At 40.7% G+C, this 14,760-nt stretch overlaps 2 protein-coding genes across 3 annotated transcripts; both read left to right on the top strand.

The window, feature by feature from the left end:
* Positions 1-630: 630 nt before the first annotated feature.
* Positions 631-3,961, top strand: gstt1b (glutathione S-transferase theta 1b). The gene is made up of 5 exons (XM_063212712.1): positions 631-831; positions 999-1,086; positions 1,413-1,563; positions 1,774-1,950; positions 2,562-3,961. The coding sequence occupies exons 1-5, from the start codon at positions 720-722 to the stop codon at positions 2,757-2,759; spliced, it is 726 nt and encodes a 241-aa protein (XP_063068782.1). The 5' UTR covers positions 631-719; the 3' UTR covers positions 2,760-3,961.
* A 269-nt stretch (positions 3,962-4,230) lies between these two features.
* p2rx4a (purinergic receptor P2X, ligand-gated ion channel, 4a) lies at positions 4,231-14,496 on the top strand. 2 transcript variants are annotated; one of them, XM_063212709.1, is made up of 12 exons: positions 4,231-4,816; positions 5,529-5,703; positions 6,837-6,908; positions 7,624-7,696; positions 8,669-8,765; positions 9,625-9,705; positions 9,872-10,013; positions 11,954-12,090; positions 12,666-12,759; positions 12,870-12,935; positions 13,566-13,661; positions 14,339-14,496. In XM_063212709.1, exons 1-12 carry the CDS (start codon positions 4,668-4,670, stop codon positions 14,351-14,353), a joined length of 1,197 nt encoding a protein of 398 aa, XP_063068779.1. In that variant the 5' UTR covers positions 4,231-4,667; the 3' UTR covers positions 14,354-14,496. The 2 variants fall into 2 exon arrangements, with proteins under 2 accessions (XP_063068779.1, XP_063068780.1); XM_063212710.1 differs by having other exon boundaries at positions 4,234-4,816; positions 5,529-5,676.
* The last annotated feature ends 264 nt before the right edge of the window (positions 14,497-14,760 follow it).

The raw sequence follows: 14,760 nt of genomic DNA, 5'->3' as shown, positions 1-14,760 counted from the left end.
GTCACGCAAATTTCATTAAGGCCTAGTCTAGTCCCATGTGCTCAACACGTTTCATGGCTTCTGAATCCGGTATGTGCAGGTAATTAAAAGAGCACCCTATCCATTAAGCCTCAACCAAAATCACAGTGAGTTGTTAAGTTACTTTTCTGCACAGCAAAAAAAGCTCCATTCATAAACGTTTAACTATATGTTGTGTGGATGTGCTGATCTAAACCTGAAAGGTAAAGGTGCCATGATGGTCTAGTCTACATTTCAAATTTACCTATTCATGAAATTATTTTAATGGTGAGCTCTTGCTTGGTGCTGTGTGACCGTCGTCACCTTGTCAAAGATTGTCACTGGTGGTGAAAAATGTTTTTTTCTTTAAAAAAAGAAGAAAAAAGTAGGTTGTTGTGATGATAAATATGCCATCGATGCCTGACTCCTCCCCTCTTAGGACCCTATCCGCTACAAAGTTCACCAAACCATAAATATTATGTAATTTATGTGTCTTATAATGTTGTCTTTATTCTACATTCGACCACAACTAATTGTGTTTAGTGTCACGCGTTGAGGCGTTGCAAAGCCCACCCTCAAAAGGGTGTTGTTCCCCCCCACTCCCAGGATCGGCGTCCTGTGTATGAACTTTTTCAGCGTCATTTTAGGGAGGGATTTTGAATGCTCAGACGCTGCCGAAGGTCTACCAAGGCTCGATTCGACAAACGGGATATAACTTTAAAATGGCATTGGAACTATACCTAGATCTTTACTCCCAGCCATGTAGATCTGTCTACATGTTTGCAAAGAAAAACAATATCAAATTTGATTTTAAAAAGATGTCATTGTTTGGAGGTAGGTTTGAATGTAGGCCATCACCGTTCCTGTCATATGCAACATTGGTCCAAAAAGCTTTAGCCTACTTGTTCTTGGATGCGAACCAAAACAAACATTGTGTGCAGTTATTTCGATCTGCGTTTTGACGTGTTTACTAACTTGTATGTTCTTCCGTGATTTTACAGGAGAGCAATATGGTGAAGAATTTGGCAAAGTTAACCTGGTCAGAAAAGCCCCTGCAATGCGCGATGGGGATTTTTGTATGGGAGAGAGGTAAACATGTCTTCATTTATTCCTCTGAATACTTTGACAATTATCAATCTTTAACTCCCTGCTTCGACATGTTTCTGTGGAGAGATGGTGACCCACCCAACCCTTTCAGCATGTGAAGAGCCCGTTACTTTAAGTCAATTGGTATTTCGCCTTAATGTCTATGACATTCATTGCATGAGCTGCAATCTGTTCTCGAAGTCTAGGAGTTTAACCTAACAATATCTCCACTGCTGTCATTGTATACACCACCCACAGTGTGTACTTTTGAAGCCTTAACTGCGAGATTGGAATGTAATATGCTGTAATGTAGGCTGTGTGTTTTCTAGCATTGCCATCATGACATACTTGGCGCAGAAGTTCCATACGCCAGACCACTGGTATCCCGCCGACCTCCAAAAGCGCGCCCGGGTGAACGAGTACCTTTCTTGGCAGCACACGGCTGTGCGGATGCACGGCTCAAAAGTGTTCTGGCTCAGGGTAAGCAGGCTATGTCATCCGCTCCCTTGTGTCCCAGCTGGTTTCCCAAAGAATTCTGTTTGGGAGAGATAAGTATCCACACGTTGCTGTGTTGTTTGGACGGATACCCAAAATGCGCGACGTTGGGGCCATGTGCGTAAAAGTGCATAATAGCTTATACATCAGAAAGTCAGTCAGCCCTGCTTTGACAGCCTTACTTCTATTTTTTAGGTCTTCATCCCCAAACTTTTAGGAGATGATGTGCCCAAGGACAAAATGACTGCAGCTTTGGAAGAACTAGATGGCTCTCTGAAGCTCATTGAGGAGAAGTTCCTAGAGGACAGACCTTTCATCGCTGGAAATGAGATCTCCCTGGCGGATGTTGTTGCCATTGTGGAGATAATGCAGGTATAGTGGTGCCAGACTAACCATCTCTGTAAACTTTGCAGCATGTGCAACTTAACTTCATTCACTAAATTTCCTTTGTGACCAATAAAAAACTCTAAAATGTACTAAAATATTGTTCAGTGTGCCATTATATTGTGCTTTATTAAAGCCCACTGCAATTAAGGTTTTTGAATAACCTATTAATTATTCCACTGTGTAGCACAGTTCTCAAGGTCACGCTTATGATGGTCTTGTCCCAAAATCGGTTAGTTTTCTGCACATGTTCCAATAATTTAGTAAAAAAAAAACAACTAAAAAAAACAGACTTTAGGCTTTCAAAATACATTTGGTGTGTTATACAGAAGTTGGCTTTTGTAAGGGGCTAGCCCTCCTTTAATCAGTTATCATACCTCATTGCATTATAAATGAATACCGTAGCAGAGGGACCTTGGTTCAGGCTGTCTGTATTGCAGAGATCCCTACTCCTTACACTCCCTCCATTGCTGAACTCCATGGCTGAACTTTAAACACCCCATGCACTGCATATGGTTTTAGTGCCACTGTGCTGCATAGTATAGTTCCAATAATGAATCTCACCACTCTTGGTCTTGCACCGTTTCTGTTTTCTGCAGCCCGTCGGGTCCGGCCTGGACGTCTTTGCCAGCAGGCCCAAGCTGAGTGCGTGGAAGGAGCGTGTGCGGGCCGCCCTCGGCCCGGAGCTGTTTGACGAGGCCCATCAGATCATCCTCAACGCCAAGGAAATGGCAGACAACATGGACATTAGCGTCCTTCAGCCCTTCAAACCAAAGCTGCTCAGGCTCTTCCTGTGAACCCTGTGTGGTCGTACCAGAGGCCATCCTGTTGGGCCCCTTCTGTTATTATCCTACAGCTCCTACTGCAATGACACAACAGAGAGCATATGCACTGAAAATTGTGGCTTGTTAATTCGGCTATCACTATCAATTGAGTAACATTGATTCAACACTTTGAGAGTCAAATTTAACACTTTTGTAAAGAGTGTATTTGTTCCTATATTCTAAGTGTTGAATTAACACCACAATATTTCCTGTGGTCTCCTCCTTGTTAGCCTGTAGCTCTTATTGTACTAATACTAATTGTTGTCGTGTCGCCAGTGTCAAGGAAATTATGTATTTTCTAAAAATGTGGTGTTTTTTTGTTTTCTAAACAGACATTCATTGGACTGCGGGAAAATTTCATTAGCTATACTTATCCTTCATGTGACAAGGGCTTAAAGAATTTAGAACAGGCTACTTTGTTCTATCTGTTGTAAAAGCCTGTTTCGCATTAGGGTGATGTTCATCCCTGGATGAGCAAAATTAAAGTGGTATTTGGAGAATGAACCGTTTTAGGCTGAAATGTTGACCCTAGGTGTGGTTAAGGAGATGGACTTCAGATCAGAGTGTTGCATGTTCGAATCCCATCCTTCCATTCCCTATCTCACGCCACGGCTGAGGCAGAGATGGTCTATTCTGGGCCACGGTTGATTGTGGTACATAGCTGAACCACAATCACTTGTGAAGCAACCAAAATGTTACCTGTTAAGTCAGGGATCAATGTTTTGGGACATGGGATAAAGGCTTTTATTGTCCTATCCCATGTAGGCCTACTTTTTACTCTTTAGAAAAATAAAAACTTCTATAAAAAGTGGACTCCGCATAGCTTTCAGGAAATTACATGTCAGGTATGGGAAGTTCAAATTGGGAAGTTGGTTGTCATTGACCGGGCCATGCATTGTTTCACGCACTCAATTGGGAAGTGAGAGAGTGGTCCATCCCTTGCAAAGCAATGTGATTTGAAATGGCAGACAGTAGTGCCTATGTATTTTGTCAAGTGAAAAAATGCATTTCAATATATACAGCTAGCCTATAAACCTCATGGCAGAATTTCAAATGCAACGATCATTAGGACTACATATCCAAGGATGATCTCAAGGAATGTAAATGCACATATTTTAGAGTGATACTTTGGATTGTCTGCATTGGTCCTTATATAAAATGTTGTAACACATCAATTGCCAAGTGTCTACGTATTTTTTGAACACAACCATCATATAGTTCTACTTAATAATAAAGAGTCCGTTCAAAAACACAATTACCACTCAGAATCTCATCACTGGGTATTGTGTAGGCCTACTGGAATGTGTACGCCCACCGTTAACGGAGCATTGCTTCCTTCCCTCCTATCTTCTGGAAGCAGATTTTGCTGGGGCACTCTCGGCAAGCCGAGGTACTGCCAAAAGCTGGTCTTGTAACCAATTGGAATGGCAGCCTATTTGCTTATTGTCCGTACAAACTTAAGGTGTTCTTTTATCTCTGCATAATAAACTTATCTGCATGTGATACGGTGCCCCCACACTCGTGACAAACGCAATAAACTGCTGAGGCATGTAAAATGTTTGTCAACGCCGACGAAACGTAATACCTAGGCTACTTTGAGCAGAGGAGTTTTTAGACCGCTTATTGTTTTATATCATATAATTTGATAGGACATTGTTCCAACGCCTGGGGAAGTAGGCCTACCCAAACATTTCCTCTGCCGTTGAATTTACCGTGAGTCCCTTCAAAACTGACCAAAGGCGTTTCAGGGTTCAGGGAGAGAGCACTTTGTTTTGGGGAAGGAGATATCGGATGTTGGTTTAATATCTTTCACACATTGGTCGTGCACTTGCACTTGAAGGTTGAATTGGAGCACCATCGCCTTGGGTAGCTGTCGGTGCGATGACTCAGGTTAAAGATAGTCATTGTTGCGAGGCGGTATGTAACTGTTTCTTTGACTATTCGACGTCGAAAACTTTGGTGATACGAAGCAAGAAAGTTGGAGCCATTAACCGCACCACTCAGGCCTTGGTTATAGCCTACATAATTGGGTGAGTGTCTGTTTTTGTGGCTGAGATGTGTCTAAAACAGTGATGTTCAACCTGGATCCATGAATTATAATCCAATGCGACCTACTCGAAATGACCTGGTTTTACCTGTCCAAGTCAACCAGGTGATCAAAGTACAGGAAAGTCATTGTGCACCCAACAAGTCTTCAGTAGGTTAATTCAAGTGCAGGTATAATGCAGGAGAACTTGAGCAATGCTGAAATAAAGTTCAGAAGACACTGATCTTTTTTCTTCTTTAATGTATTCTTATTTGCACTAAGAAATAAAAAAGAACAAGTTTTCTGAACTTTCAGCATTGCTCAATCAGGCAATCCCCTGTTTCATTTGGACAGGTAAAACCAGATCATGTGGCACTGGATTGTAACAAATTAATCCAGGTAGCCCAGTCTAAGATATCCAGGGACAGACATCCCAGATTCAAAAAGTTAAAAGCCTGCCATAAATTTGCTCCAGCCAATCTAACGAACCAGCTGATTGTATTAGGCCTACCACATACTCAGCCAGGTTGATGGGGTAATTAGTGAAATCATCTGATATAGTAGGCAGAAGGACTATCTGGCAGGACTTTTACTTTCTTAATCAGGTTTGTCCACCCTTGAAACACAGAAATGGAAATCTAACTTGTTGATTGATTAAAAATAATAATAATGAGAGGGAACCCCAACTCACTTTCACCCTGTTTTCTGATGGACAGGTATGTCTGCGTTTGGAATAAAGGCTACCAAGAAACTGACACCGTTCTTAGTTCTGTCACGACCAAAGTGAAAGGAATTGCTCTCACAAACACGTCAGATCTTGGTCTCCGGGTTTGGGATGTTGCTGACTACATTATTCCGCCTCAGGTACCAATACGAGCTAATAAAGACGAGGTATAGCTACATCCAATGCCTAAAGACGTCACAGGTGTTACCTGTCACGGGTGGCTGGTCTCTGTCCTCTCCCTTTGGCCCTCTGAATAAAGTTTAAGTCAGGGGGTTGAGAATATAACTTCATGAGGCAACAACCTTGCCACACATATGATCCAATCCAGTGAAGGGCAACCTGTGCTAGGGCTGCAGGATATATCGAAAATGTATTGATATTGCGATATCACGGCTTGCAATATACGCATCGCAGAAGTTGGTTATATCGTGATACCTTTTTAATTTTTAATAACAGCCAATTTGGAGAAAACGTTAAAAAAGGTTTTAAGTTGATGCTGTGTATTAGCCATGTTTTTTCTAAATAAAAATAATAAATAAAACATTGCTCTCAATTGTTTCATACATGATAAAGTGTAGAATGACAAGTAGAGAGGGGAAAATATATGTATATATTAAATATTGTGAGTAATATCGATATCGCGATATACAGTCATGTTATCATGTATCGCATATTTTTCTAATATTGTGCAGCCCTAACCTGTGCTGTGTCTCAGATGGTGCACTTGTGCACTCCGGGCACTATGTTTTAGCGCGTAATTAATACGCCATACACACTAAAACATGATCATCAATTGCAGACGTGCACCATTTGAGATCCAGAGTCACACATTTCAAATGACCTGGTTTTACCAGTCCAATGTAACCAGGTGATTGCTGGTTGAATGATCACCTGTTTGAATCGGACAGGTAAAACCAGGTAATTTGGACTATGTGGCACTGGACTATAGCTAATGGATTCAGGTTGCCCACATCACTGATCCAATCTGGGGGCACAAATAAGGAGACAGTCTTACAATTTGGTCTATTACCAGTGTCACCTACAGGGAATGCATGTTTGTCAACTTTCTGATGCTGAGATATCCTCCTGTCACTGGATGAGGGCTTTGGTATTTCACTCAACAACATTGTCTTTACACTTTGTTCACACTCTTGATGCTGTTTGGGTTATGGGGTTGGCTGTATTATCAAAGTTCCACCTTGGCCATTGGTACCACCATTTGAACTATTTGGGCTATTTTAAGATTCATTTTAAATGGTCCTGGGTTTTATTCTTACTCTCTCTCATTTTTTTTACATAGGAGGAGAGCTCATTCTTTGTGCTCACAAACCTGATTGTGACAGACAACCAGACGCAAGCACACTGTGCAGAGGTACGTACTGTTGGTTGCAAAGGAGTCTTTCTTGAGTAAAACATTGTCAAAACAGCCTAAGGAGGCCGGCTGTCATTTGGCAGACACCATGGGGTGCAAAGTGCATAGGCAAATGAAAGCAGAGCTCTCAAAATGTCCATTGAACGGACCTATTGAAAACTGCTTGGGACAAGGCTGCCATTCTTCACATTCTTGTCAATGGCACATCTAGTTCTGAGACATGAATTTAGAGTATGCATCTTTCTAGGAACAGGGTCTGATTATCCATAAGGGCCAGTGGCACAGTGCCCAGGGGCTTCAACCATTTACAACCAGTTAGGGGGCACCACAAGACAAAAACGTAACAAATATTGTTCATAAAGGGGGCCTCTGTGAGGTGTAGTGTGCGGGGGCACTACAGTGTCATAATACGGTCCTGCCTTGGAATTCTGCTTCTTGAAGTCCCCAAGTCTGTATTGAACAATGGTGTGTATCTATAAAGTGTATTGGGGAGCCCTAGGGGGAGCGTTGAGAAGGATACAGCTGAAAGGGGGCGGAGCTTAGTTACCATTGGGTGGCATTATACTTTTTTTTATTTTTTATGTACTAAGGGGAGGGGGCGTTGTCCGACTTATAATGAGTTCAAGGGGGCGTTGGGAGGCCTAATGATTCAGGGGGTTTTTATGCACAAAAGGTTGAGAACAACTGATCTAAAGTGTCTATTCTGTCTGCCTAGATCCCAAGTGAATCTTCCAGGTGTTACACAGACAAGGACTGCAAAGTTGGAATAAAAGGTCCTCGCAGCAATGGTAGGCTATTATTTTTTCATTGAGCACTGGGTACTCACTCATGAGTGGTTTAACCAAAATTTTTCAATATGGTAACCAAGGTAAATCATTCCATGTGTCACTGATGCAACGAAGTAGGATCAATTTTGGTGTCCTTCATGATGCTTTGATTTTCCCCCAATGAATTCCATTCATCCTGAACAAGGGAGCCGGAATGAGTTTTTAAAGTGGTGGTGCATTTTTCCCCCCTTCATTCTTTATTTCTTAACAATGTTACTGCTGCTGCACTCCACTCATTTGTCTGCAGTGAAAGTTGAGAGAGCCTCATTTAGGTCGGGACTGGGGATGCAAATGCACCACTGCATGCCCCTGTCCGTCACCTTTTTTCTTTTTTTTTTGTAATTCAATTTTTTATTGAAACACACTCAGTATAGTATACATTTGCAGTGGTACATCATATGGAAACGAAAAATAGGAAGGCCAGCATTTCAAGGACACATTTTCAAAAGTCTCAGGTAGTCCCAGTTCAACAACATAAAATATTACAAATCAATATATACAGAAACCGATAAAAACAAATAAATAAATAAATAAATAAAAATAAAAAACAAAAAGGAATATCAAAAACACTGCACAAGGTCCAATAATACAGTAAAGTAAAATAATATTTCTTAAGGCAAGCTTCACAATCTTGGCACTAGTTAGAAGTAAGATGTGCCATGAAAAAATCCCAAAGCCCCAGTTCCACAGGACCTTTACTCCTTATCCTCGCTAACATGACCTCATAGGAGGTGGCCTCAGTCATTAAGATTTTCCACTCTTGGAGTGAAGGTGTCCGTCACCTTTGATTCTGAACCCCTGCTGGTCTCCTAACAGAGACATGGCAGTGCATAGACATGGCAGCTTAAAACCTTACATCATATTGAATCTGTAAGAACTTCCTTTACCGTCTCCTCCTTATCAATCATCTCTGTGTGCATTTGCTTTCCACAGGTGTGCAAACAGGTAGATGTGTGATCTTCAATCAGACTGTTAAAACATGTGAGGTTTTTGCCTGGTGCCCCTTGGAAAGAGATGATGAGCCACCTAAGTAAGAATGCCATTGAAAGCATTACTGTACATAGCTTGGGAATTACATTGATGATGCATCGTATGTATTTCAAAATGATCTATACAGTATTATTTTTTTCCCTTTCATAAAAACATGATGCTTGCTGAATATCTTAAACATTTGTCAAGGCAAGGGAATGTTAATTGTATTGTGCATTTCATATATAGATGCAGCTCAATGTGCTTCACAAAAATAAAAGTATAAGAAAACAGCCAATAAAATATAAAAGGCACACAATTTGAAAAGTTAAAAAGAAATGCAGGGAGTAAAGAAGACATTAAATAGTTGGAATCAAAGACAAAGTTCTAATATTAAAACCTTAAGTTAATAATTTGGGTTACTAAGAGAGAGTGAAATGTTTGATGAAGGACAAAGTGATGTAGCCTACAAATGGTGGTAAATGGTGGTGTTGCACAGTGAAAATGCAAATAGAGAAAGAAGCCGGTACTAAAGGCACACTTAATAGTTTTCATCTCTGGTCACATTCATTTGTGATTATTTTTTTCTCACACCTCAGCTGGCAGGTGCATTGGAGATGGCTCATAGGTTAGTGTGCAAAACTTTCATAGTCTTTTCTGAACAGTGACTTATGAGCCATTTCATCTAACTTTAATTCCAACATGTCGGTCTTAGACCTTCATCACTCAGGTGAATAAAGTTGAGAATGGTACCATCCTTTGGGGTGCCATTTGCAGCTGCCCCCTTGCATGGGTGAGGCAAAAATGCAATTTTATTGTGAGAGCTGTGCCAGAATGACTATGGGAGTTTCCCAGATGGGCTTTAACTTTTTCACTTACACGTTTGTATTCATCTTGACGGTCTTCATGTCTGTCTTTAGTCCTCCAATGCTGGGTGATGCAGAAAACTTCACTGTACTGGTGAAGAACAACATCCGATTCCCCAAGTTTCAATTCAGCAAGTAAGTCATAGGATTTTGTCTCATTAAAAAAGTGCTTCAATGAAGTGGATGGGACAATAGTCAGAACAACAAGCTAGGACATTTAAGAAAAAATATACTTGAACTGCATTACTGTACAGTAGATTGTAGCATATTCGTAATGGCTGTTGCTGTTTTGTAATTACAGAAGGAATATTTTGCCGCACATAAACAGCTCCTATTTGCAGGACTGTGTGTTTAGCCGCTCTAGTGATCCAGAATGCCCAATCTTCAGGCTCAAAGACATGGTGGATGAGGCAGAAGAGGACTTCCAGACCATGGCCGTTCATGTAGGTTAACCCATTGACGCCTAAGGCACCTGCTAAAAAGGGTGCTGAATGCCTGAGCCCTTTTTAAGAAAAGCTGCCCTCAGCCTGTAAAAATCGAAATATCTTAGCTTCTGAAGCACATAAAAATATGCACTAAGTTGCATTTAAACGCTAAGACCCTCATCTTTCATTATAATGTGCTCATTCATCTCAAACAAACAGAGATTTTTAATAAAATTGTCTCTCATCTCATCTCATGTGCCTGAATGTTGCGTAATGCAGCTCCAGGCGCCAGGGCCAATGTTGCACAACGCAACATCAGGCATCAATGGTTTAAATAATCTTTTGAGATGAATATAATGTCTACTATTCTAGTGTTGCTTCTCTTTCTTTGGGTACTTTGTATGCAGGCAATGGTTGAATTGGCTTTTTTGTAAGTTTGGAGAGCAGTTAGTACATGCGAATTTCAAATAGAATGTTGTCAGGATTCTGTTTAAAATTCTGGAGCGTTGTGTCACTGCAATATTCCTGGAATACAGCCCCATTCGGAATGAATGTGTTTACATAACTCGTGTTTGAACCGAATACTGTACGTATTCCTTTTAAAATCATCATATTTAGTGCATGTAAATACATTCGATAAATGCTTCAGCTGAGGGTGCTTAGCTCTGGCTGACTGTACTAGCGTACCGTAAGCACTAGAGAGCTCAGAACCTATTGAAACTATCTGTAACGGGAAGTTGTGATGGGAGTCATGCACGAGGAAATAAACTGTGGAGAACGTTCAACTCTAAATATGGAACTGAGATCACCTGTTCCTTCACCTCAGGACAAAGGATGTCCACCTCAATAACAGCCATGTTAACGCTATTCATATAGACCCACCCCAAACTTTACTTTACCAGTGGGCAATTATTTACAAATCTGTTAAAAATACAACAATAAATTCTCTTTAAAATACCTGATCAATAATACAGTTGTGTCTCTGAAGGTAACAAGGAAATGGCGGTAGGAAAAAATTAATACCTAAATCGATTAATTTTCTTTACCATAGGAAATCTGAAGCATAACTTGAAAGGTAATAAATGAAACTTAAAGGGACACTGTGTGAGATTTTTAGTTAATTTAAGTTAGTAATTTCCAGAATTCATGCTGCCCATTCACTAATGTTACCTTTTTCATGAATACTTACCACCACAATAAAATTCTAAGTATTCATTATGACTGGAAAAAGTGCACTTTTCATACATGAAAAGGGGGATCTTCTCCATGGTCCGCCATTTTGAATGTCCAAAAATAGCCATTTTTAGCTGCAAAAATGACTCTACTTGGACCATACTAGAAAATATTTGTTTATTCCTCAGTAAACTTTCATGTAAAGATCAAACTTGGCAATAGGCAGCCCAGTTTCAATGAGCAGCATAGTTGCAGTACCTTTTTTGACCATTTCCTGCACAGTGTCTTTAAAAATGAACAGATATAACAGATATGAACAGGAATACAGATTGTCGAAATTGAATTGGACAAAAACACCAGATAAAAGTTAACCAAGACTTTCAACATGTACCCCATTCTGCGAACCATACAACTAATCGTGGACATAATTATACTGGAGTGTACTGTATGGGTCCATTTCATTATCTAACCTCCTGTCCTCTCAATTTGCTTGGGGCCTCTTGATGTAAGGCAAGACGTCATTGACGATCGAAGTTTTATTCTATATCTCTCGCAAAAGCACAATTCAAAAGTCATTTACTCATTTGCAATCGGGATTTTGAATGGGAAAAAAATCCTCCAACAAGTTGTTGTGCCTAGGCTGCCAGCAGGGAAACTTTGATCTGCGGAGGCGGGACGTCACATCAGCCACAAGCAAAAGGAGAGGACGGAAGGTTAGATATTGAATTGGACCCTGTGTACTCTGGCCATACAGTATGTCTGTACCACTAACCTCTGGCCCCCAGGGTGGCGTGATGGGGGTTCAGATCAGATGGGACTGTGATCTGGACCTACCACATACCTGGTGTGTGCCACGCTACAACTTCCGGCGCCTAGACAACAAGGACCCCACCAACACTGTCTCCCCTGGTTACAACTTCAGGTTAGAGCATTCAATGTTTCTGGCCAAACAAACAAACAACCAAACAAACAAACGTAACAGATGTGAGCATGCATAGCATGCACAAGAAAAAGACTGCATAAAATGTTTACTCGTTTGTGGAATGATTGCGCTTTATTGGCCTGGTGTCATTTTCTGTTAGAAAGCCATGGTCTTTGGGCACATATGACCCTGGGTCTTCCTTTCTTCCTCCTCTCTTGACGTGTGTGTGTGTGTGTGTGTGTGTGTGTGTGTGTGTGTGTGTGTGTGTGTGTGTGTGTGTGTGTGTGTGTGTGTGTGTGTGTGTGTGTGTGTGTGTAAGAGAGAGAGAGACGGGTGAATGGGCCCTTGGCATGTGACCCATCAGTGCTGTTCCCAGTGAGGGTCGCAACATTGTTGCAAGATTCGAGCACCCAACACATTGACCACATTCCCACACTCTCTTTCTCCCGCTTTTGTCTAAAATGTTCATTTCAACACCTCAAAATGCAATTTGTCCATCAGATTGGTATTGCCACAAGACCAGTAACCCACAAGATTTACATGCAAGCCTCTGTATGCTGTTGCTTTTCACACAGATTTGCCAAGTACTATAAAAACAATGACGGCAAGGAAACCAGAACCCTAATTAAAGGCTACGGGATTCGTTTCGACATTATGGTTTTTGGAGAGGTACGCTTATAGTGTGACTTCTAGAAAACACCCAAGGTTTATTTTGCTCGACGATATCATTATTTTGTTTGTATTACACATAACAGCTGAAAATTGTTCTTTCTTCTCAGGCTGGGAAATTTAATGTTATCCCATTACTGCTCAATGTAGGGGCCGGCTTAGGCCTCCTGGGCTTGGTAAGTGTTGGAGTGTGTTTGAAAACACACACACACACACCACACACACACACACACACACACACACACACACACACACACACACACACACACACACACACACACACACACACACACACACACACACACACACACACACACACACACACACACGACCACCACACACCCTTAGAGACACAATGGATATACACATGTATGTTAAACAGACTAATAAACTAACATGGCTGTCTACAAATGCAAAATGAGTACATCTGACAAAGACGTGTTGAAATGTGTAAGATCATGTTAAAGGGACTTGCAGACTGCTATACATTGCATAAATGACTGCAACATGTGCATGGTGTGTGCTACTCTTTAACCTGTGGGTGTACCTGCTTTCGTGACTAATGCCGTAGGCCTACAGGGACTACTCTGATACTTCAGGTGTCTCAGATGCAAGTTGAGCTCTGTAAGCTGATCAGTTATGTCAGAAATGTTCACTTACTGAAATGCTGCGCCACGGAGGGTTTGCTTTGTCTTGTGTTGGTCCCTTTGCACTATGTGATGAGCGAGGGGGGCATTTTCTTAATTTGGCTATAATGTTGAAAGTTGTGAAATGCTGACAGTCCCTCATTCATTCTCACCTTACAGGTCACAGTGGTCTGTGACTGGATAGTCTTAACCTTCATGACTAAGCGGAATCTCTACAGGGAACAGAAGTACACGTACGTTGATGACTTTGGGCTGGTGAGTGCCAAACAATTTATTCACACACAATGCAAAGTGGGTGTTGAAATATTACAATTCAATTTCATTTTCAAATATAGGCCTAACAGCCTTAACAACTTTACAATGTTTAACCCATTTTAGCCTGAGCCCTTTTTGGGAAAAGTTGCCTTGTCCCTGTTAAAACCTAAAGATCTCAGCTTCCGAAGTACATAAAAACATCAAATAAGTTGCCTTTAAAAGCTAGAACCTTCATTTTGCACTGGACTGTGTTTTTTTCTGCTCTAACTTACCCACATTTTAATAAAACAGCTTAAATCTCAAGAACCTGAATGAAGCGTTTATGTCGCTCCAGGACACAATGGGTTAAGTTACAATTTTATACTGTTTTATCACCATCTGGTTTCAAACTGATGTGCATTTTGGTCAAAGCACTCTTGGTATTTGCTTGCATTCATTTCCGATGGCTGTTATCAATTCATTGACAGTGTGGGCTTTAGATGCCAATCAGGTGATGACGAAGGAATAAAATGTCTGTAAAGTCTTACATTTTGAAACATGAATGTTACATTTTAAAACATGAATGTTAGTAAACACAGTGTTTTGGACAGCCTGTTGTTTCAATCTCTCAAAAAATTATCAATGATATCAATTTGATGCACAGTTCTGCATGTGTCATGTGTGATATGTCTTTACAGCTTCCAGAAAACTAAGGTGTCTTGCAGAAGAGATGACCCATCACATGATCACAATTGAAGGAGACATTGCACATGAATTATGGTCTTAATGGGTTTCTGTAAATATTTGAGAGCTGATGTAATTAAACATTATAATAAATGTGATTTAATATAATATACATGGTGAAAATGTGTTTGTTCTTGACCTGTTGCAAAAGTGTCAAATGACAATTTTATAGTTGTCTAAAGTTTTGGGAAGTTGAGGAGGAGGAAAACGCCACCTCTGCCTGCAGGACATTTGGAACAGGGATGCGATTAAAAAAAAAACCTTCTGTCCAATTACATGACACAACATATAATAATAAAACAATGATATAAGCTAGCTATAGGCCAACCCGTTGTCCCATTATTACTAATCATTGTCTAATCATTATCGACATGAA

This window comes from Engraulis encrasicolus, chromosome 12 (assembly GCF_034702125.1).
Source record: "Engraulis encrasicolus isolate BLACKSEA-1 chromosome 12, IST_EnEncr_1.0, whole genome shotgun sequence".
NCBI classification, from domain to species: Eukaryota; Metazoa; Chordata; class Actinopteri; order Clupeiformes; family Engraulidae; genus Engraulis; species Engraulis encrasicolus.
Note: the sequence above shows the minus strand (reverse complement) of the source record. Positions and strands in the feature narration are given on the sequence as shown.

Bases quoted from the DNA above. Each gene is read 5' to 3' on its own strand.
- gstt1b (XM_063212712.1), top strand. From the start codon at position 720: ATGGCATTGGAACTATACCTAGATCTTTACTCCCAGCCATGTAGATCT. The intron at 832-998 runs GTAGGTTTGAAT...GTGATTTTACAG, and splicing joins AAAGATGTCATTGTTTGGAG to GAGAGCAATATGGTGAAGAA. The intron at 1,564-1,773 runs GTAAGCAGGCTA...TCTATTTTTTAG, and splicing joins CAAAAGTGTTCTGGCTCAGG to GTCTTCATCCCCAAACTTTT.
- p2rx4a (XM_063212709.1), top strand. From the start codon at position 4,668: ATGACTCAGGTTAAAGATAGTCATTGTTGCGAGGCGGTATGTAACTGT. The intron at 8,766-9,624 runs GTAAGAATGCCA...GTCTGTCTTTAG, and splicing joins AGAGATGATGAGCCACCTAA to TCCTCCAATGCTGGGTGATG. The intron at 12,936-13,565 runs GTAAGTGTTGGA...CTCACCTTACAG, and splicing joins GCTTAGGCCTCCTGGGCTTG to GTCACAGTGGTCTGTGACTG.